The sequence below is a fragment of the Lonchura striata genome, chromosome 12 (assembly GCF_050655825.1).
Source record: "Lonchura striata isolate lonStrDom1 chromosome 12, ASM5065582v1, whole genome shotgun sequence".
Lineage (NCBI taxonomy): Eukaryota > Metazoa > Chordata > Aves > Passeriformes > Estrildidae > Lonchura > Lonchura striata.
Window position 1 is genome coordinate 14560180 of NC_140714.1, and position 21411 is coordinate 14581590.

Genomic DNA, 21411 nt, shown 5'->3' on the forward strand with positions numbered 1-21411 from the left:
CTGTGCCACCTCCCACTTTTCTGAGCACTGACAGAGACACACAGGTCTCCTTGATTCAATGAAAAGGTTAATTTTGGTTTAAACATTCCTGTTTGCTTTCTACTGGCCTTTCTTCTTTGTCCTTGATGAGAAAATCCTTCCAAATCCTGTAGGACTATGTTGTTTCCTGGTACCTCCTCCTAAATTACCCAGCTTGGAATTAAAAATTAAATATTTTACCTCTTTAGGGACTTCTTCATCCAGATCTTCTTCAGTATTGCTAAGCCCAGCATCATCCAGTTTATAGTCATAAACCAGTCCTTCTTCTGGGAAGAGTAACCGGACCTGTGAGAATAAAGCTGTGGTGAACCTGGCTGCCACTCAGCTGAATTCACAGGAGGAAATGCACTACTTCAAGGAAGACTTTACTAACAGGATGCTACCCAGGCCAGGGGGCTCAGGTGTCTCCCAGAACTTCCAGCTCCAGGTGGCCCTTTGAGAGAGTGGCATACCAGATGCAAACAGGAAGTCCATCCAAAGCCTCCAGGCATTCGGCTCTGATCCCCATTCCTCACTACTAATTCCTCTATAATTAGAGAAGATCTGCTTTCCCTTTACTCACCCTTTCCTTTGCCATCTTCTTCCTGAGCCATGAGCTAAAGGCCTCACGACCTAGGGAATCTCCAGTAGCACCCACACTCCAGATCAAGGCAAATATAAACCAAGGTTCAATCAGCTCTCCCATACGAGCAATCTTCTCCCGGGGAATTGTCTTAAGTCCCTTAGAACCAGAGACAAGCAGAAGAAAAATTCTCAGGTATAATTACAGCACACAAACCCCAGACTCTTCTTAATTTGCTCATAATTCTATTCAGCTTCTATGCAGTTTTTTCTATCCAGTTTTTCACAGGCCTTGTTAATATATTATGTGGATTAAAATCTGTTGTTTCATTGGTGTACTTGAGAGACTCCCTTTTCTGAACTAACGTCACTCAACTGGAGATGGGAGAAGAATTTAGTCTTGGGTTTTTAATTTGAAAATTGTCCAGACTTCTTCAATACTAATTCTCAAAGGACCTGCAATCTGAAGTGCATCACTGCTCAGCTCTGATTTCTGCTATCCCCTCATTCTTCAATTCCCTCTGCTATAAATAAAAGTGAACCTCTGCCCTCCAGCCTGGTAGGCATGGAGCTTATCTTGTGTTCCTTCAGTGGACAGAGCATAATCCTTCCAGGTTTACCTGTGATTTGCTGGATGCTGTGTTACCTTCTGCCACGTAGATGAGCTACAGAATGACCTTTCTGCACCAGCATCTTGTTCTCTGGTGACTAACCCTTTCCATGACTTAGAATCCTTAAGAGTTACAGACACAAGTAACAGTGATAGAGGTAGCAAAATCTACCTTAATGGGAATGAAAGGCTGATATAAACATTCCAAGAGCACGAGGAGGCTCATTGTGAGGTTACCATCTGTAGAAGCAATTATCTCCTTCACAGAGCTTCGTAAAAAGTCTATGGCCTCCTGGAAAGACAGGCAGGAACAACTCAGTGTCACCATCCAGCACAGCTGCCTTTGGTTTTACCTTCTTGTTTATCTCCATCATGTTATGTTTAGCAGGGAGACTGTGACTGAGAACGCTGCCATTTCCAACTGCATCCCAAGTACCACCATTTTTACTGGAGAAAAGCAAGACAAGCCCCTTGGTTCAGTCTTAACACCAAGAAACCTCTGGGCCTCCCTCTTGGTTCTGTGCAACACTTATGTGCATTTTGTGCTATCAGTGCTGTTAAATAGTTTGCTCCCTTTAGAGCCTTCCTTTGTAGCTCCAGGTTCTTCATTAAAATAATGGCTTATCAGCAGAGTAAAAATAACAAGACTTGTTTGTACAACCTTCTCCCTGGAGGTACTCCACTCTAAGCCATGGAACTGCACTAGGGATAGTTTTGTCCAGAAGATAATTTTAAAATGAAATAAAGCCAACTGTAATGACCAATAAGACTTAGTCACATCTACAGAGATCAGTGAGTAACCTCTATTAAAGCCACAAAATTCACAGAGACATTTCCATGATAGATATTATGCTGGTAGGAAATGTTCCCACAATGGCCTTGACAAGTCTGGGCTGGTTGATGCTCAAGATGACATGGAAAGGCTGGAAGAGAACAGTAGCTCACCTGGAGGAATCTCTTGAAGAGAGATGCCAGCTGCTGTGCGAAGCGCTGCATGACATCTGGCATTTTTTTCAGCCAGCATTGAATGAAAGGCTCCAGCCCCAAAATGCTGGGTTCCAGGTAAACCATGCCACAGCGGGAGACTGTGGCAGGGGAAGCAACAGCCAAATCCTGGACTTCAAACATCATGGTCATGCTCTGAAAATTAGAAAAGAAAAGAAAGGATAAGGACCATCTCAGTATTTCAGTGCAGGGAGGAAGGAGTACAGACAACAGGCAGCAAAAGTGGGAGGGATGAATCACCTCTGTCATCTTGATGATTTCCCCTGAGCTGAGGCACAGCTTCTTATTGTCATCAAGTACAGTGTTCATGTTCTCAATCCACAAAGCATCCACTGGCCCATCAAACATGTACCACTTCTTGTTGGAGTCAGTGGCCACTGTTCCCCGACGCATGAGTGTGGAAAAGATCCCGTCTGTCCTGAAAGGCAGGAGGAAGGCAGGGCTTGGCCCATTCTGGTTTTGCTGAAATAAATGGCCAAGTTCCCACCACAAAAGGCAATCTAATCCTGCTTCATGTGTCTCCCTTATCCATGAGCTACAGAAAGGTCCACCTCATTCTTTTTTTTTACTGAGACACATCTCAGCCTGAGTGACACCACAAAACAATTTCTTTGGGCATCAGGATTTGGAATTCATGTCATTTAACTATAAGACACCTCAAGCTTCCCTTTAACATCTCTGTCCTTCGTGAGGAGTAAAGAGGCCTTGGTAGCATCCAGTTCAGGTCACAGGTAGATTTATCTGCTCTCTGGAGGTGCCTCTTTTTCTCTTTTTCTCAAGGTTAAAAGGATAAATCCAGTCTAAAGAGCATGATCCTACCCTCTTTATAACAGAAGTTCCCCATCCTCAACTGACTATGAACCTGGGTGGTGCTGGAGCTGGTAACCAGGAGAGCAGACACATGGAATGCTGGCTGTTGACAGCAAGAATTTAATCTGTACATGGAAACCTTGAGCACAGTCTCCATTCAGACCCTGGACTTGACTCCTGCTATTTGTTATTTTTATAGTACTAGTGAATTCCAGGGTATTGTTACTAAGATCAAGGGAAAACAGTCTTTTCTAAAGCTCAGCTGATGAAAGCAGATGGATTTGTCTGTAAATATATTTTACACAACTGTTGTATTTTTCTTTTTTGTCACATTGACATGCCCGTGTAGAGTCACATCATAAATAAACTGTTGAGCTTAATTGGAGCTCCTATAAAATATCCTTCAGTAAATATGTACCAGATCCTAAGCTGGGAAGCTCTGGTCACAGCATCAGTAATGTTTACTGGCTTGCACTTTTCCTAGAGCTAGGTAGTTTAATATCTGTTTAGTTTCCCTCATTTTACAGAACGCAGTCTTTAGCTTTGCCCTGAGACAAGTGCTGGCTGACAGGGCAAAGGGAGATTCACATTGCTCACATCCTAGCTTATGGGTAAAGTGAGCTGCAAAGTCAACCTCAGGTCGCATACGGAAACATACGCAGCAGGACCAGGCTATAAAGAGGGCAAGTGGCCTATTGGTTCTTGTTTCCAAACCATGTAAGCAAGCAGGAGCCCTGGCAACAGGAATGAAATTCCTCTTTATGCCTCAAAGTCATTCCTCATCACTCAAGGATACCAGAGTATTTATACAGAACAATTCAAGTGCACAGTACAGAGGTCACTTTTCTTCAGAAGCAAAGCAAGCGTTTTTAAGCTGCTGTATCTTAGGAGCAGGGGCATGTGCTCCAAAGCTATTGAATTATTGTTCTGCAGTTAATGCTGCGAGCTGAGCTGCAGGAACTGTCTGGGCATGTGCTGGCAGACAGGCCAAGTGCACAATGAAGGATGTCAGCTTAAATCGCCGTGACTGGCTGTTGTAGCTTGGTAGGGATAAGGACTTGATCGCTTCTGGTTTTATGCCACCACCCCAAATGGTTCTCAGCCTTGGAGAGAAGACACTCAAGACCAGAAAAGTGTTTTCTGTCTGGAAGAAAGGAAAGAAGGTTTTGTACTTTACCATTCATGCGTTAGCAAGTTGAACTCTCCATAAAGCTGGCCCATTGTGATGGATTTGGGATTCAGTACAAAGTAGCGGACTGCTTCGTAATTCCCACCACTAGCTGCAGGCTGACCTTTCAGTGATGTCATTGCAGCTGCCAGGACTTCATAACTCTACAAGTGCAGGACAGCCAGAGAGTTAACTGCCATGGCTCCAGAGTGATAAAGCCACTTGCTCTCATAGCAACTGCATTCAAATGCAGTGAGAAAAGAGACACAGTGAAGGGTAACATCATTGTACAAAGATGTCTGGCTGAAATAAAAGCACAGAAATTAAGCACTCTATATGCTGTGGAGAAGGAAGTTAGATCTTCTGTGCATGAGGCCTGAAGCACCTAGAAAGGTCGAAGTATGTCTCAGTCTTAGAAATGTGCAGCAGAACTAATGAGCCTCAGTCTAATCTCACAGCTCAAAAGGGAACCAGTAATATACCTCCCATGGCTATAAATTATTACAAACAGGCAATATCTTTGTGCCCTGACTTCTATCTGGGAGGAGCTTTAAATGCCAGCAGGGGTCTTCTGTGAAACTTAACCCACTGCATCACTAGGTAGGTGATGGTTTGCTGGGGCCAGCACAGTATTTCACCCATACCTTTGTCTTCCCAGAACCTGTTGGTCCCACCAGCATCAGGCCGTGACGAACTACGGTGGTCTCGTACAGCTGGATGCATTTAGTCACAAAACCTGTACAGGAAGATGATGCAGAGTGGGCTGGGAATACATCTCTTTCCTAGGGCAGCATGCTGGACTAAAAGCCCAGGTCCACAGGGAGCTTTTCCCCTCACCATCAACATCCTTCAGATTTGCCTGGAGGCAGGATTTGCGGATGGCTTCTTCCAGGATGCCATAATCAACAGGTGTTTCTTTGATATTCGGAAATAAATCTGAGACAATACCATTGAAGAGTTTGAGGTCATCCTGCAGGAATTTGGGTACGTTGGCATCCCTAATAGCTCGCAGGCAGATCAGCTCCTGCAAGGATTTGAGAACTCAGGACTTCAGAAATTTTTCCTCTTGTATGAGGATGCAGACAAGGCCCCATAAGTCTATGGCAGAGTGAAGTACAAGCACACTTACCTCATCCATATCAGGATTCTCTCTTTTGAGATTGCCAGCTGTTGAGATTACAGTCTTCACAGCTCTCATCCCAAAGTCATAGTGGTCCTAAAAAAGGCACAGAGGAAACAATATCATCAGATAGAGGAGCACCACCTAAAAAAGTAAACTTAGGCATGCAGTCAGCAGGTGAGAAAAGAAATATGAGAGAGTTATGCCTTCAGAACAATTCTTCCTTCATCCAACTCTATTTTCAGTATCCTTCAAACAACTAATTAGTCCTCATCTGTACAGTCTATGAATGAGGGAAATGAGAATAAGTGCACAATGAAAAATCCTAGATGGAAGGAAAAGCAAGCAGGGCTGTTTGGCTCAACTGTCCTGCCACTGTAATCCTAAATAGGATTTAAGGTGAATCCAAGTCCAGCCACAGGAGCAGAAATGAGAATTAGAAAGAAAGAAGGAAGATAAAGAATAGGTGAGGTGACCTTTTAGAGATTTGCTATGACAAGGCACCAAGAAAATCACCTGGGTACTTCATGCCTAGGCTGAGAAAGTCTCACATTTAAAAAAGTCTTGGACATTAAGACATCTACCTGGGAGCTGAGCTGTTCTGACAATAGTTTGAATGTTGTGGTGATCTTCTTTGCAAGGACTTTGGCTTCATTAAACCCAAAGGAGTAGAGTGAGATCTCAGCAATCATGGAGTAATCTGGGACCATCATAGCCACAGGACGAAAGAGAGCCTGGAACATACAGATCCAACACAATGTTCAAAACACTGTCATTTCTTGCTTTTTTTTCCCAGCAAACTGAAAAGGCTGAGTATCCATTCCAGACTGTTTAGAGGACACAAGATGAGTGTGCTGGCAGCTGTCACTGTAGCATCCCTGCAGATTGCAATCTGAACAGTGCCATTTCCTTACACATGTGTTTCAAGTCTCAAAGTGATCCTGGAGACTCTCCAAAAGCATCATACCCTAACTCTTGTCATGAAGACACTGGTGGGTCCAGGTAGTACCCAGCACCTTTATTGCCCCTCTTCTTTCTGTCTGTGCAGCCTGCCCTCCTTACCTTCAGGTTATCGGGCAGTTCAGTGCGCCCAGCGTACCCTGGGTTCATTGTGATGAAGACTGCACAGGATGGGACCAGTGGGATCTCTGTGCCTTCAAATATGAAGGTTTCCACCTGGAAAATTAAAAATACGATCATTTTTGAAGAACAGAGACTGACCTGAAAACTAAGTAATGTAACAGAGTCTTCCAAGAGGAGAACACAGCTCTTAGTTGTTAAATTATAAAGCACAAACACACACAGAGCTGCCCACAACAGTAGTGACTCAGTCTGGTCCCACTGCAGGTACCCAGGGTACCCAGTATTACCAGCAATATTTTTCCCTCTATAAAAGACTGGGCTTGTGGAAGATTTACTGATAGGTTAAATTTTCCTTTTTTTTAATTTAAACTCTTGAACAGACTTCTATCCCTTCAGCTGTAAACAAACATCTTCCCATTTATTTTGCACTAGAGATCAGACCTGAATTAATTCATGGCAAAGAGGGCAAAGAGAAACCTAAATCCTTTTTAAAGCTGTGTAGGTAGTAATTTCAGATGGGGGATAAAGTAATGCAGAAGAATTTACAGAGAGCAAGTTTCTAATTCCAAGCCAAAGTCAAGGAGATTCAGGTCTTAACCCTTCTGGGGATCCAGAGAACAAAGCAGAGGCTGGCTGCTAGACTGGCTGACAGCTAAATCTCCATTACAGCAAATGATTCACAACAATTCACTTTACAATGCAACTCTGTGTGCACGAATATGCATTTTTTTGCACATACTGGGTTTTGTGAATCCACCAAAGCTTGGTTAACACATTGAGACAAATTTGGTGCTGAGCAACTCATGTCGGGACACTGACTGCCTTTATCACAGCTCCAATTTTGATCAGCTCACTGGATCTGTATCAGTCTCCCACACCAAAGTATGCTGGCACTACAGCTCAAGCTGAGAGGTACTTTAGCCTGTGAGAGTGTGGGCAACTCTGGCAGCATAGACTAAGGTGAAGTTAAAAATTCCCCTGAGGATGTTGACTCTAATGGACTGATATGATGTACCATAATTAGGACATTGTTCAAACCTCTCCTCAAGGATGTCTGTTAAGAGTTGCCCCTGAGAGAAGTGAAGCTTGAAGGTGTGTGCAGGGACAAGACTTGCCTGAACTAGCTCAAGTGGAGATTTTTTTGCCTGCCTTAGCATCCACATTCCCTTACATACCCTCTGCTGCTGTGCCTTCTGGATGGTTGTGATTTGCTGGGCCACCACAGACAGCACCTCGATATCAATGCGGTTGAACTCATCGAAGCAAGCCCAGGCACCAGAGCTGGGCAAGGAAGGAAGAATGAAGGGAGTCAGGGATACCACACAGGAGCAAACTTGTAGTCAAAAGTTCAGCTAGATCTAGAAGCTATATACCACATACTAGGTATATATGTAGGCATAACAGAGACTAGAGGTGAACACAAAAGGGCCCTGATGGCCCATGGCAAACAGTGACACAGCCACTATGTCCTGGTTCAGTGGACACCCCGACTGTGCCCATGTGACGAGTGCCCATGGCAGTATCTGATCCTAGAGATTGGGACAAATTCTCCATGTTACACATTTGAGCTTTAAAGAGGTGTCATGTTGAATTCCTTGTTTGTACCTGAGCTGTAAGTGCAGCAGATACAGTTTAGACAATGCTTAAATCCATTTTTCAGAGTTTGGAAACCTATATATAAAGCTGGAAGCTTGCATCAGAGGAAGGCGATCTTCCCACAAGGCATAGTTTAAGAAAGAAGTTAAATTACTTACAAAGAAAACATCTGAGAAAAGAATATCAGCTTTTGTTGGAGTAACTAATTCAGATTCACCAGTGTGCAACAGACTAATTGGACCAGCTCTGTTTGAAATGTAGAGAAGAGAGAGGCCTCTCTGAGAGGATCCCTCAGGGCTTAGAGCAGTCTCTCTTGGCTGCTCAATTTTGAATACTCTCAGCAGATTCTCTTCTTCTTAAGATTAAGCAGCTTGTGGGCTGAATCTCAGTCCAACATGGATGATATTAAAATAAAGGCCAAAGCTGCAAACATTTGCACAGGTGGATTAGTGCATTGTGGATTAGTGCAAAGCATTTCAATTTTGGCTTAAATGAATAAGGATCTCCTTTCATCTCTTTTTTATAATTGGATCAACTGTTCCACCTTTCTGGCTGGAATTTTGTTACCTTGCTCATTCTGGAACTCAGTAACTCCCTTGCTAGGGCTCTTCTTGTTCTTTTGGGCTACTATGAAAAATACCCACCAATTCCCAGTATGCAGCATCCCTCAATAATGACACTCAGCATTTCACTGTACCTGGCTAGTCCTTTAAAAAACTTTCCCATTGCCATAAAGTCAAGTTGGTCAGAACAGTTGAACACTACAGTTTGGATTGCCAGTGCTTTGCCCAGGTCTTTTGTTGTTTCTGTTTTGCCTGTTCCTGCTGGTCCTGCAGGTGCTCCTCCAAATTTCAGGTGCAGAGCTCCTGTAAGTGTCAGATAACACCTACAACAAAGAAGAGACCAGAGGATGAAAAAAAGCATTTGTACTACTGATTTCAGCATGGAGACATATGATCTATACAGCTGGAGACAAGGAGGAATTCATCATTCATTATTCTACAAAACTGCTTAGATATGCAGCATTCTGCAAAGGAGTTAGAGCTATGTGGCCTTGATTAGTATTCATGGGGGCCTGCATGGATAAATCCTTCTGCCACTGGCTACAAATTCATTCTGCAGAAAAAGAACAGTTACAAAAAGGTAAAACTATTATTTCTGCTGCATATTCTAGAGTACTAGCTGGTTTCTAGAAGAGCTCCTTAGCTATCAGGTGGGCATTTTATATGAGAGCACTACATTAGGAATTAGGAGAGTGAAAGCAATCAGTCTGAGCACTGATCACTCGGAATACAGTAGCAACCAATGCCAGGGTGCTCCTGTGCACTTGTCTCAAGTAGTCCTTTACTGTACAAATGGATTCCATTTACATACATTAAGATATAGGACCTGCATGGTCAGACTCTTGGTTTAATCCTCTTCATCCAGAAGAAAAAAAATAAAGAAAAGAGAAAAAAAGTGCATTTGTTACCCAGAAAACAATGTCTTTACCTGTCAGTGAGGGGTGTGATAACCAGACGGCCAGTATTCCCCAGATACTCATAGCCATAGATAAACTCAGCATTGACTGCTCTGATGTACAGGTCTCCCCTGGTCCAGTAGTATCTAATGGTGAGTGAACATGGCATCAGATAGATAAACACTGCCTGGCAGACAAAGCAGCAGCTCACGAGATTACAGCCTGCTGGATTGCAGACCTGTATGTCAAGGGATTTCCCTCTCGAGAGCAGAAAGGATAAGGCAACACAACAGGGTGGACAGGAGTTCTCACAGGACCTGGGATCAAGCATTGCACCCCTTGGGCAGGAACATGGCCTTTCACAGTGAAACATCATGGCATGGGTTAGTTTATACTGCCAAAGAGGATGCCATCAAAACTAGATCTGCCTCATACTCCTGTTTCCATTTGCCATGGACACAGCTGGTGGGTAAGGAGAATGGAGACAGGCCAGGTGAGGTTCAACAGCTGTACTCTCTAACCTGAGCTGGGAGATCCACTCGAAGTCATTCATGCTTGTTACATTCTCCTCAACCAGCTTTGCTGCAACGTCCTTGGCATGGACCTCAATCACAATAAGAGCTGACAGCACTGCTCGCTGCATCTTGGACAGCCTCCCACGGACCAGGGCCACCAAATCTCCCAGCTGGGGAATGAAAGGAAAGTACCCTGAAGCGATCCACTCTGTACCAACACAATGCAGTCAAACTCAGGGCATGCCAAGTCTCAGATCATATGCTGTGCTCAGGCAACTTCTGCATCTTCTCTTTTCAGAAGTACAAATGGTTGCTCAGAAAGCAAATACTACTCAGGGCTGGCTCAGAGCTGAGTTTTGCCTACACCATTACCTTGTTCAGCTGAAAAGAAAGAGTTAGAGCCACTATGAGTCCAGAGGTAATAACTCCCAGGTATTAGGTGTGATTAGATGCACAAAACTGATACAAAGGATGCAGCTTCCTCCACCGTCCATCACTTCAGTTCTTCACCTTTGGCTTCTTGGGTAACCCTAGAGAAGCTAACTTTCACCTTGTTATAGTGTTCAGGTGGTTCTCATATTATCAATCCTGTATATTATTTGGGGTTTATTATGACAAATACTCTAATAATTAAGAATACAACCTGCTTTATCACTTGTTTTGAACAGTGCTATGCAAAACCATGTCTCTGCTTCCTCAACAGTATTGTCCTGGCTGTGTTTATAACTTGTCTGAGGTCTGATGACTGAAAAGCCTCCATCTGGCAAAATCTCACCCTTACATCCATTTTCATACCTGAGCACTCAGCTGTGGGTAAAGCCTGCTGGACAGATCTCCAGCCTCCAGAGCTTCAGACACTTCCTTTGTCCAGAAAATCTGGCACCCAGCAATGACAACTTGGCCAGGCCATTCCAAAACCCATGTGGTACGTGGAGTCTTAAAACAGAAAAAAATAGGTGTGAGAAAGGGGGAAAAAAAGATGGTAAGACAATTATTTATTTATTTATAGGTCCTCTTGCTCTGAGCTGCATGATTAACGAATCAGCACTGAATTCTTGTGTAAGAGGCTTTCCTTTTCTTTCCCCTCTACTTGCTGTGAAATAATCATCTTTAGGCACTGGGTACAGCAAGTATCTTCTCTCCACTATGCCACTTGAAGTAACCAGTTACAAGGAGCCATTAGCAGGTGAAGAGCAGGAATCTGTGAGACCCAAAAGAATGTCTCCCCTAAAGAATGTTTCCCCTCATCTGGCCTATTCTAACTTTCCTACTTTCACATTTTCAGTCTGAATAAGAAAAAGTAACAGAAATATCCGAGGCTCTTTCTTTTTCAGCCTTTCTCCCTACTTAGATTAGGAATTTCAATTTTACACCAGCATAGCTTTTATATAGAAACCAGAGCCAAGATGCGTCTCCTATGCACTGACTGAAACCAATAGTTCATGTGCCTTGATCACTTTTACCAGCCCCTAGCACAATGCATGAGACATGAGAGCTGAAGCAGAAGATCCTTTCAAAGAGGAAGTAGTCTGGAGAGATGAAGAGATACGGATTCATACAGGGTTGCTCTGTGCTGTAGGAAAGCTGTGAGGGAGTGTTCAGGGTTTGCGTTCTGCTAGACCACTAGCTTTTTGTCCAGCTGCCCATTCTGCACTTACAGGCACACAGCTGTATTAAAAGCTGAGCTTTGAAAGTGGAATAGAATAGAATATCTTGTAGAATACATCCCAAGTCCATCAGCCCCACCTCTGGTAACCTCTGTGGCAAGCCTGGAACCAGCACATCAGAGACGTGCCAGTCTGTGATAAAACTCTTACCTCTGGGTAAACACCAATTGATTTTTCTATGTTGTCCCGAACACTGGCCTTCATGGATTTCTCCACTTCCACCAGCCAGTCCTCCACATTCTCACTGGGAGTGATGGAAGAAAACAGCTTCACCTCTTCTCCCTCACCAGAGTACATGTGGGTGATCTGTAGGTCTTCCTGGAATTTCAGCTAATGGAAGAAGCACAACAGGAGATATGAGTGGAGGATTTCTTTTCTATCCCTGCCTGTCCTGCCCCTGGGGACAGCCAGCCTATACCAGTGTTTGCTCATTATGAACCTGGTGCCAAACTTGGTTGCCAGTAGTGATAATAAAGTGTCCGACAGACGTGCAAAATGACCTCTCCAAATAATGGAAAATGATTGTATGGAAACAAGAGATTCACATTGCTGGTGTGACTTGAGTGAAGCAAATCAAATTATAGGTAGGATGAACATTTCTCATCGCCTGTCTAGGATTCAGACCCTTGACTCCTGCTCAATTCTGTAGATTCAAATAATTTCCCTAGATGTCACAGTGCCTGCTTTTAAGAGTAAAATTTTAACAGCTTCTCCAGTGCCCTAGCATATCACTGAAAGTCCCCTTATTTATTCCAATGGCTTTGCACCATGTTTCCAGTTCAATTTCCTTTCTATTTTTCCAAACTAATGACTAGGAGATTGGTTTTACTGTCTGAGTATTGTGGTGGTTTGAGCTGTGACTAGCTATGGAGTCTGAAGTCTATTAGGAGTAACAAAGAGGAAAAATAGCAAGGTTCACTCCAGCTCCTAAGAAGGGATGAAGGTTGAAACTTAATTCAGCTCAGGTTTGTTCAGCCCTTGTCCCTTCTGGGGCTGTCAGCAGGAGTGGGATTCCATCCTAACAAGGTGCCTGTGAGTAGAAAGCTAAGTCAGAGCTATTTCTCCTGGCCTTTATGGTGAGATGTACACACATCTCCAGAGGGAGTATCCTCCCCTCCTAGGATGGATATCTAAGTGAATTTCTCTAAGTCACCCTTTGCATATGCCTATTCCCCTCCATTGTCTGAAGGACAACTGAGAGTACCCAGTTCATGGGCAGATGCCTGGCTTTGAAATGTCTAAAGTGAGGCTGCTGGAATCCCACTTCAGGACAGGCAGCACCTTCCAATGCCTATGTACAGTTTCAGTTTCCCAGGAGACACATTTCCATACAGCAGAATGTGAACATTCCTCCAGACTTCAGAACACCTCCAAGTTCCCATGACACAGCTTTCCAAAGGTGGCCAAGCCACTTGTGTGTTTGCTTTGCTTACCCGAGCAATGTTCTCAAAGCACTTGTGGAGGTGAGGTTGTACAGCAGTGGGGTCCTTTGTCTGGGACAGTATTTCCAGCAGCTCATCATCTGAAAGGAAGTAGAACCTACAGAGGGAAGTATGAGGAGAGGCTCTGTTTACTGCAGCAGCAAGGGCTAAGTGCTGGCATGATGAACAAGAAGCCTTTTGCAGAAAACAGTTTCTGACTGCTCACTAATGTCTTTGTAATTGTGTAGATGAGCAGCCACCATCCAGCCATCTCCCTTTATGTAGAGACAGACTTCTCCCTCTGCATAAGTCAGTTATTTCCAAGCAAAGAGGGTTTAAATGAGTATCAAAGAATAGAAGACTTCCTTCAGGGAGTGAGAGACAAAGTTACTTGGAGGTTTTAGATTTTAACCCACCCTTTCTACATAAATCCTGAGGCAGACATATGCAACGATGTTACCAGACTCCTCTAAACTCACCACATTTGTGTACGCCTGTTTTCTCCCCATGAGATGGCAGCATTGAAAGGCACAGCTTTGCTTATGTTTGCAGGCCATGAATAAATCCTAAGCTTAGGTGGTTTTGCTCTTTCTTGGCAGAATGAACTGCAGTGAGCATCTCCTTTCATGTTTTCTGAAAGAGGGGGTGCAATCTAGCCCAGTGAAATTTGGGGTTACCTGGGAAAAGCAGCTCTCTTTGTCTCCAGATATTCACTCAGCCCTTTCTGCACAAGTTCAAGTAGTTTGTTACAATTTTGCAGCTTCTCCAGTAGCTCTGGATCAGGGCACAAAGAAATCACCTACAACAGAATGTGTAACAGAGGAAGCATCAGTATTCTGAGCATGTGGGAGATAATTGGGTTGCCCAGTGATGTTACTGATGGGATTTAAATGACTCATTCGCAGGAATTCTCAGGGATCTGGAGAGGTGTAAGCTTTGTGGGTAAGGAGGGTAAACAGCCCTTATGGAGACAAGCATTTCTGGGCTCCCCTAAATATGAACATTTGTAATATGGAATACTAGCAGTGAAGGAGTCCTGGGAAGGGGAGACTGGAGAACAGAAGAGAGCAGAGCACTGCCACCAGGACACAGATATAGGTAAATGGTTCTAAAAAACTTAAGAGAATCAGTCTTGAGGAGGAATTGAAGGAGTTACCCTATGGATTACAACCTCTGCTGGTTAGAAGAGTCATTAACAGGCAATGAGTCTGTGTGTTCAGGAGGAGGAACCTGGTGGGGTGGAGGCTTTGGTGGAAAGCACTACAGGGAATGGCTCTGTCCATTCAGGCACCAGAAAAAAAGGCCAAGGTCCAAGAGAAGAGACCCAGCACAATGCCCTGGGCAAAGCTACACAGTAAACACAGTGCTGCTCATGTCTACACCATTACGAAAATAATGACTAAAAGACGCAGTCCTTGTGTGAGCACAGCTCCAAGGTGTTTGAGGTACCTGCACTGGCTTTTATCAAGGCACACACCTCAGGGTTTGCATTAGCACTCTTCATGACACGCCTCCAATCCTTATCCACGATGTTGTAGCGCTGGCTTTCCACTGGGAGCTGTCTTTTGATGTCCTCTGAGCTAAAGATTGGCTCCAAATAGAGCCAAGAGCGCTGACAGTTCAGCCACTCCTCTAGGACATCCTAGTGGGAAACAAGAAAAGCATATCAGGACACCATGCTATGAACCTGTTCAACAAAGCCATTCAAACTGTGCACCAGAACATGTTTAATAAAAACAAGAAAGAAAGAAAAAAAGAGGTGATGCAGCACTTACACCTTCCATACTTATAAAGTCTACCTACAAGGTCAGGAGCTGGAATTTCCTTTCCAAATAATTAACAACTTCCTAGCATTCCCCTTTCCAAAAGTTTTGGAACTTTTCTCCTGCAGCACTGCTATTTTGCTGTGAGAGTCCTGCTGGGTGCTCCTGGTTTGATGAGCAAGTGCTGACAGAGTCTGGCAGATCCTGCTTAAACAGTAGTGTCCCATGTACTTTCCTACACTGAGATGTGGATGATTAGCACGGATTTCACAGGGTCTGTAAGAATCTGTAAGGTCCGTTTAGTATAGTATGATTAGAAGAGACCAGTAACACTACTCACAGCAATAGGCAAGCTCTGGCCCCACCAAAACATGTTGCAATAGGCAACAAAAGAGCTGCATTACTTTCCTAGAGTCAGAGGGCTTTCACAGGCCCTATTCTTTCCCAAAGGTTGACACTCTCTTGATAATTTCCCTCCCAGTTCCCAGCAGCAACTGCACAGTGTCCATGTCCAAGCACAGCAGAACAGCCCAGCTGGCTGCCTCCACCACACATGTGTGGGTAAAAACCAGTACCTGTGTCATCTTCAGCTTAGTTTCCCACAAGTTCATCCTTTCCTCAAAAGGTTTCTTGAAGGGTGAGAAAGACATGCTCTGAACCAGGACAATATGATCATCTAGGAGCTGAGAAATGTCATCGGTACTTTTCAGAATATAGGTATTGGTGTTTTTGTAAAGCATCACGATGAATGAAACAGATTTCCATTCAGCCTCTATCTTGTTGAGTGCCTGGAACAGAGGGACAAGCAATTTAATTTTCAGATACAACCTCTGCAAATGGTTATCCCAGCTTCCACAGCTCTCTTAATGCTACTCTCTAGAAAATGACAGATTTTCGCTCTTGGATTCCACTGGAAACTGCGACTGTGTATTTTTATGTATGACACAGTCAGCAACAGCACATTTCCTTTGCATTGCCCACGGGTCCAACACCTCTACACTAGTGCTGAAACAAACACCTTGAGGGGAAAAAATGGCAATTTCACCTCCAGGCCTGTTTATGTTCTAGATGCACAGAGGCTACTAGCAAAGGGCTTTTTAATGACTATGATTAATGACAGCTTTGACAAAAGGGGAACTATCCATTGGGAACTTGCCTAAGACTTCAGAGAACAAGAGCTGCCAGAAGGTCAAAACCATCTTAGATCACATCTGAACTGATGAACTGAAGCTGAAAGACTATTTAATCTATGAATCTCCAGAGCTAGAAAGGTTTCCCTGCACATTTACTGGTTTAAAGGATTTGCCATCTCTGTTTCCAGTCACAGCTAATCCTCCTGACATAACATTTGAATGGCAGAGTGCAGACAATCAATTTATTTTAACTTAACCAGTCACTAATCCCACAGTGAGGAGTGAGACCCAAGCAATAGATAAACATAACCATAAGGCAGTGCTATTAATGCCACAACTGAAATTCTGCACAAGACAGAATTAGTTCTTCTACTGTGTGAAAGTTGTGTGGCCATCACTCCCTTCTGTAAGGACAGCAACCTTTCTACTTGTGGTGCAGAATGTGTCTAGCACTCTGGGACAACAGGAACATCACCCAAGGCAATGACTGCCTGCTTAATAGGAACCTATTTGAGAAGCAAGCAGAGACACAACAAGTCCTCTCTTACATTTTCGATGGCGTATTCCTTGCTGGCTGTCTCAGCTACTTTGAGAACACTCTCCATGTGGTCCTGTAGGTTCAGTTCCAAGCAGCGACCAAAGGTCATGCTGGGCTCCAGCTCGACATCGGCCTTAACCTGGTTTGACAGCATCTCCCAGTGCCGACTCCTCATCCCAGGATTGCGCAGCCCCTGGATTAAGGGCACGTATTGCTTGAAATCATCCATCTTGTCTCGAAACTCCATGGCCACACTCTGGCAGTCTTTCAGTGGGAAAAACAGAACAAGGAGAAAATGAGCAACAACAGTGTGTGAGGAAGTTGCCCTAAGGAACTTCTAGAAGCTGTCTAAAGCCTGATGTGCATGTAGTCATGTGGTATGGGGTAGGTAAGCAGCAGGTGAGAGCACTGGAAAATGCAGGCTGAAGTAAGGAGGATATGAAGGCTCTCTCTACATGGCCACTAAGCCAGGATTCAAGCCCGCTCCCAAGAAGCAGATCTGCCTATTGCCAAAAGCTTGTTACAGGCAAGGCCATGCTAAGCTGAAGTGTGCCTTAGGCTAGAGCTCACCAGAAGAAGAGAGGCAGACAAATTTAACTTCTTGATATGGACTGAAGCATGATCATCTGCTAGTAGATATTTTGGAAGTTCCAGTCATCACTTCGAGACATTCACTTCTTAACAAACCCGCATTTTAAGTTGTCTCACAGCACAGCTCAGCTCACCTTCAACAGGAGATGGACACTAAGGAGCTAGAAGCAGGCTGGGATCCCAGCCTGGAAATGGGAAGTGTGTAGGAGAGACCCTGCCAGCCTTTGGCCATGCTAGAGGCAAATGTACTTCTGCCTCATAGGAAGGACAAAGTGAGGGAAAGGGCTTTTCTCTCTGGGGCCTTTTCTCCTAGAAAGTCTCTGCACTGTTCACATCCTGCCCTTTTTTTTTTTTTTTTTTTCTGGTTTGTGCTACTGTGAGTAAAACAATGGGCAGGTAAAGAATATGGGACTTGCTTCCTTTCCAAAATCTGGCTATAGCATGTGCCTCCTTTTATTGCACCCTGCATGGTTGCACTGTGAGCTTGCAGCAAAGATGTGATCACCTCATGCTCCCTGCTGGGGATATGCAAAGGACAAAACAAATATCCAGGTACTAGAGAATATTGCAATGAACATAAGCAGGTATTCTTAGTATTTCTGTTTATCATAATGATTCATAGTTACTCATGCATCCACTCATCACCTCCTCCATTGGGGCTGATTCATGGCATTGTTTAAGAGCAAGTTCAAGTTAAAAACGATGAATCAAAAATCACCCACAGGAAAATATATTTCAATCTAAGCCATTTGGCAGGAGATTTAGAATTAGCTCTAAAGAATGACCAACACATCTCTGAGAACCAGGGAATGGCAAGTTAAGCTACAACTGAAGTCCCAATTTCAGCTTTATTATGAGAAATGGTCAAAAGACCTTCATGTGAATTGCAAGGGCTGAGCGCAATCATCTAAACTTCATACACATTCAGGCAAGAAGGAAAATTGTTATTATATTGCAGGGATCATTTCCAGATTTTGCAATTTCATTTTATTTATAACAAAATCAAGACCTCTTCTGACTTTCCATTAAATGCATTGGCCAATGAAGAAAATAAGATTGGCCAAGAAAACAGCACCTGCAAGACCCAGATTCAAGTTGCTTTGCTGCCTGACTTGCATGAGGGCTTAACCCCACATGTCTAGCCAGTGGGCTATAAAGTAACTCTCTGTGACTAGCCTGGATTATTGCACTTCATATAAATAAGTAAGTAAGTAAATAAATAAATAAATAAATGTAGTAAATACTAACTACAACATCAGAGCGTGGCTGGTGCTTCAAGCATCTAACTAGTATCTAGATGTGAATCATCATATTTTCAGGAAAAAAAGTGGAAAATAACTTTGCTAGCATTTTTCCAGCTGTGTCTAATACACATGCGACATCCTGATAATTCCTGTTTGGAGCACTCTGTGACATGTCTCACATCAAAATGCTGATATGCACCAACCACCAACTTCCTTTCCCCAGACTGTGCATCTACCTGGTGAATCCTTGAACTGCTTCACACACCTCTGCATGGTCTTAACAGAGTCATTGACATTCTTTTCTAGCTCCTCTGCCTCAATTTTAAGGAGAGAATCATTCATCCAGCTCTCATTCCACTTGATCCAGTCTGACACTGTAGTCCAGAGATCATAGTACGGCTGGAAGTCTTTAAGCATCTTGTTTACCCCACTGTACTTTAGAAAGAAATTAAAAACAATGTAAGCAACAAGTGTATTCACTTTCAAACAACAGCTTACATGTCAAAAGGCAAAAAAACCCCAACTCTTCTGAATCTGAGGCCAGAAATGAGAAAACATGTATTTCAAGAGGATAGATCAGGCTACCTTCTCCTGGGCCAACAATGTGTATTCCAAGGGAGAGCAACCAGCAGAGCTGGGCTTGACACATTCAGGCCAACATACATCCAGTGGAGCTGTGCCTGCACCATGCGTGTGGCATAGAAAGCACCCTTTCCACTTGCCCCTACAAAGTTCTCCTGCAGAAAGAGGAGATTTTGATGGACAGGCCACACACCATCAGTGAAAGCACAAACCATCATCATATTAAAACTTGGCCCCTTAAAGGGAAGGAGAAGCAACCATAGACTGAGGGATAGGAAAGGATCATCATGTGAACTCCACTTCTGGTCTGCAGCCAGACTGGGCTGGATGTGGATGACAATGACTCATTGGCAGCTGAGCAGCTACAAGCAAAATGAGTGTTTACAACTATATAAACTGTTGCCTTAGGAGAACACCACGCTCCAAGCCCAGCCAGCTGCCAGCACCCACTCTGCAACCAGTCGCATTCACACCTATAGACCTCCAGCAACAGCCTTAGAGAAATGGATGCATCCTAACTGCTGCTTCAAGACCTTCCCCAGCCAATTTCTCCTCATGAACATCCCTCAGATCTCACTGTGGGCATCCAAACGCTCTTACAGAAATAGTGGAAATATCAGACCCTGAGCAGCCTTCCACGTTTGCCTGGGATCTGCTCTTCTGCAGACTAGGGGAGCGATGAAGCAGTGTAGCCAGTCTACAGGACTGAGAAGCAGTTCCCCAGATAAACCAAAACAACATGAAGGATTCCTTCCTGAGGAACTGTCTCATTATTTGCTCTACCTACCACCTAGAAATCCCAAGAAAGATCAGAGTCCTGTGGGTACAGGACCTGACACTTACATCAGTAACTTTGATGCCAAAGAGTCTTTCCCTGTTGTTGTAGAGAACTGCCAAATCCTGAAGCTCCTTCAGCTGTTTCCGGACATCCCTTGCATCTTCAGCCAGCTCATGGGCTTGGTTAACATCTGACTGGACAGAAAATCCACCTACAGTCAGCTGGAGGAGAAAAAGCAAGCACAAGTTGGGACTCTGAAGCTGAGTGCTGCTTCTAAAGATAACAGCTTCCTGGTGTGCTCTTTGTTACATTCAACGGTGAGATTTTTATGCTCATGATTTCACCTCCCCCAAACCAATTTCACTTCTGTTTAGACCATGATAAAAGTGGTGAGGAGAAGCAATAACCACTGGTCAGGTGGAGGAAACTGCACATGTGATGACCAGCTGCTTGTCCTCTTTGTGATAATAGTTAATCGCCAAGGAATAGGAACAATAAGTCTGTGCCCAAATTTGATGCTGAATTTATACTGATACTTGCTACAGAACAAATGAAGTGCAAATGATAGCTCTACTAGTTACTCAGTTTGTTTCCAAGAATTGTTTAACAACACATATCTAGAGCTTCTGTAATAAATTTTGTCTTTTGTTTTGGTGGCTTGGGTTTTTTGGTTTGGATTTTGCTTTGGTATTTTGTGTGGGTTTGTTGTTTATTTGTTTGGGTTTTTTGATCCGGTGTTAGGGTATTATCATTTTGGAAACATGTTTCCAAGAAAATCTAGGTCAGTGATTCCACCTTTCTAAAATGGCTTTCCTCCTCTGAACTTAAGAGTTTCTGAGGAAAAAATAAATTTCAGTCTGTTTTAGCAGACACCGGAGATATCTCAGCTCCAAAACTCTGCAATTATTTCAGGGTCTTTTCCCACAAGATGAGTTCCATGGCTGAATGCTGTATTTTCCCCCTTGATGGCAGCGCATCACAGGAGATGCTCTTCAGGGAACTGAGTACACAAAAAAGAAAAAGGAGGTGCCCATGTTGCCTGAGCACCAAGAATTGGAACACTATAAACATCTTCTCAATGAAAAAATGAATAATTCTGCAGAGTCTTATCTTTTGCACAGAAAGGAAACAAAAAACCAAGCAAGGGTGTGTTAATATTTGGTCTAACAACACATTCACCTCAAAACTCATCTGGATAAAACCTCATCTAAAAGTTTCCCTCCTGGCTGACCACAAGAGCTTCAAGACACTCTTCTATGGACAGCTCATTGTCAGGGGCTTAATACCTGCATTTCCTCCAGTTTTTCTTGAAATGCCTTCTGATCTGAAATCTGCGTTTTGCGAAATCTTTCTTCATCATCTATGTGCTGGAGCCGAATGTACTCTGAGTCCATAGACATTTTCACTGGCCAGTAACTGGCAGTCCACCTGCACTCACATGATACAAGCTTTTTGAGTATATGTTTGAAATGCTGAAAATAACAGAATGAGAAAGCCAAATCCCACCAAACAAGGAGGCTTTACAACAACAGAAACACATGTGGTTTCAACAAAACATTTTTTCCAGCTTGTCTTGTTGATATGCAGTCCTTGTAACTAGGCTATTCAGCTGGAGAGAGCTGGGGAGAAGTGGAGGGCCTTTTTAAAAGGAACAAATCCACTACACTGCTGAAAAGCTAGGAGACAGCAAAATAACAGTTGGCATCCAGAGGGAATGTCTGTCTTTGA

General features: G+C 43.7%; 1 protein-coding gene across 4 annotated transcripts in view; it reads right to left on the reverse strand.

Annotated features, from left to right (window-relative positions):
* The window catches only part of DNAH1 (dynein axonemal heavy chain 1), a 72279-nt gene that overhangs the window by 29583 nt on the left and 21285 nt on the right, over positions 1–21411 (reverse strand). For all 4 annotated transcript variants that reach the window (XM_085590626.1, XM_085590625.1, XM_085590624.1 and 1 more), the window contains 25 exons: positions 20970–21111; positions 19749–19904; positions 18560–18758; positions 16499–16752; positions 15393–15605; positions 14532–14696; positions 13732–13853; positions 13067–13172; positions 11784–11963; positions 10762–10902; positions 9973–10136; positions 9484–9597; positions 8690–8878; positions 7572–7677; positions 6376–6489; positions 5898–6047; positions 5323–5409; positions 5031–5217; positions 4838–4929; positions 4203–4357; positions 2456–2633; positions 2156–2350; positions 1383–1502; positions 602–760; positions 220–324 (listed from right to left, as the gene is read on the reverse strand). In XM_085590626.1, coding sequence (XP_085446752.1) covers positions 220–324; positions 602–760; positions 1383–1502; positions 2156–2350; positions 2456–2633; positions 4203–4357; positions 4838–4929; positions 5031–5217; positions 5323–5409; positions 5898–6047; positions 6376–6489; positions 7572–7677; positions 8690–8878; positions 9484–9597; positions 9973–10136; positions 10762–10902; positions 11784–11963; positions 13067–13172; positions 13732–13853; positions 14532–14696; positions 15393–15605; positions 16499–16752; positions 18560–18758; positions 19749–19904; positions 20970–21111 — 3793 coding nt within the window. The remainder of the gene's footprint in view (positions 1–219; positions 325–601; positions 761–1382; positions 1503–2155; positions 2351–2455; positions 2634–4202; positions 4358–4837; positions 4930–5030; positions 5218–5322; positions 5410–5897; positions 6048–6375; positions 6490–7571; positions 7678–8689; positions 8879–9483; positions 9598–9972; positions 10137–10761; positions 10903–11783; positions 11964–13066; positions 13173–13731; positions 13854–14531; positions 14697–15392; positions 15606–16498; positions 16753–18559; positions 18759–19748; positions 19905–20969; positions 21112–21411) is intronic.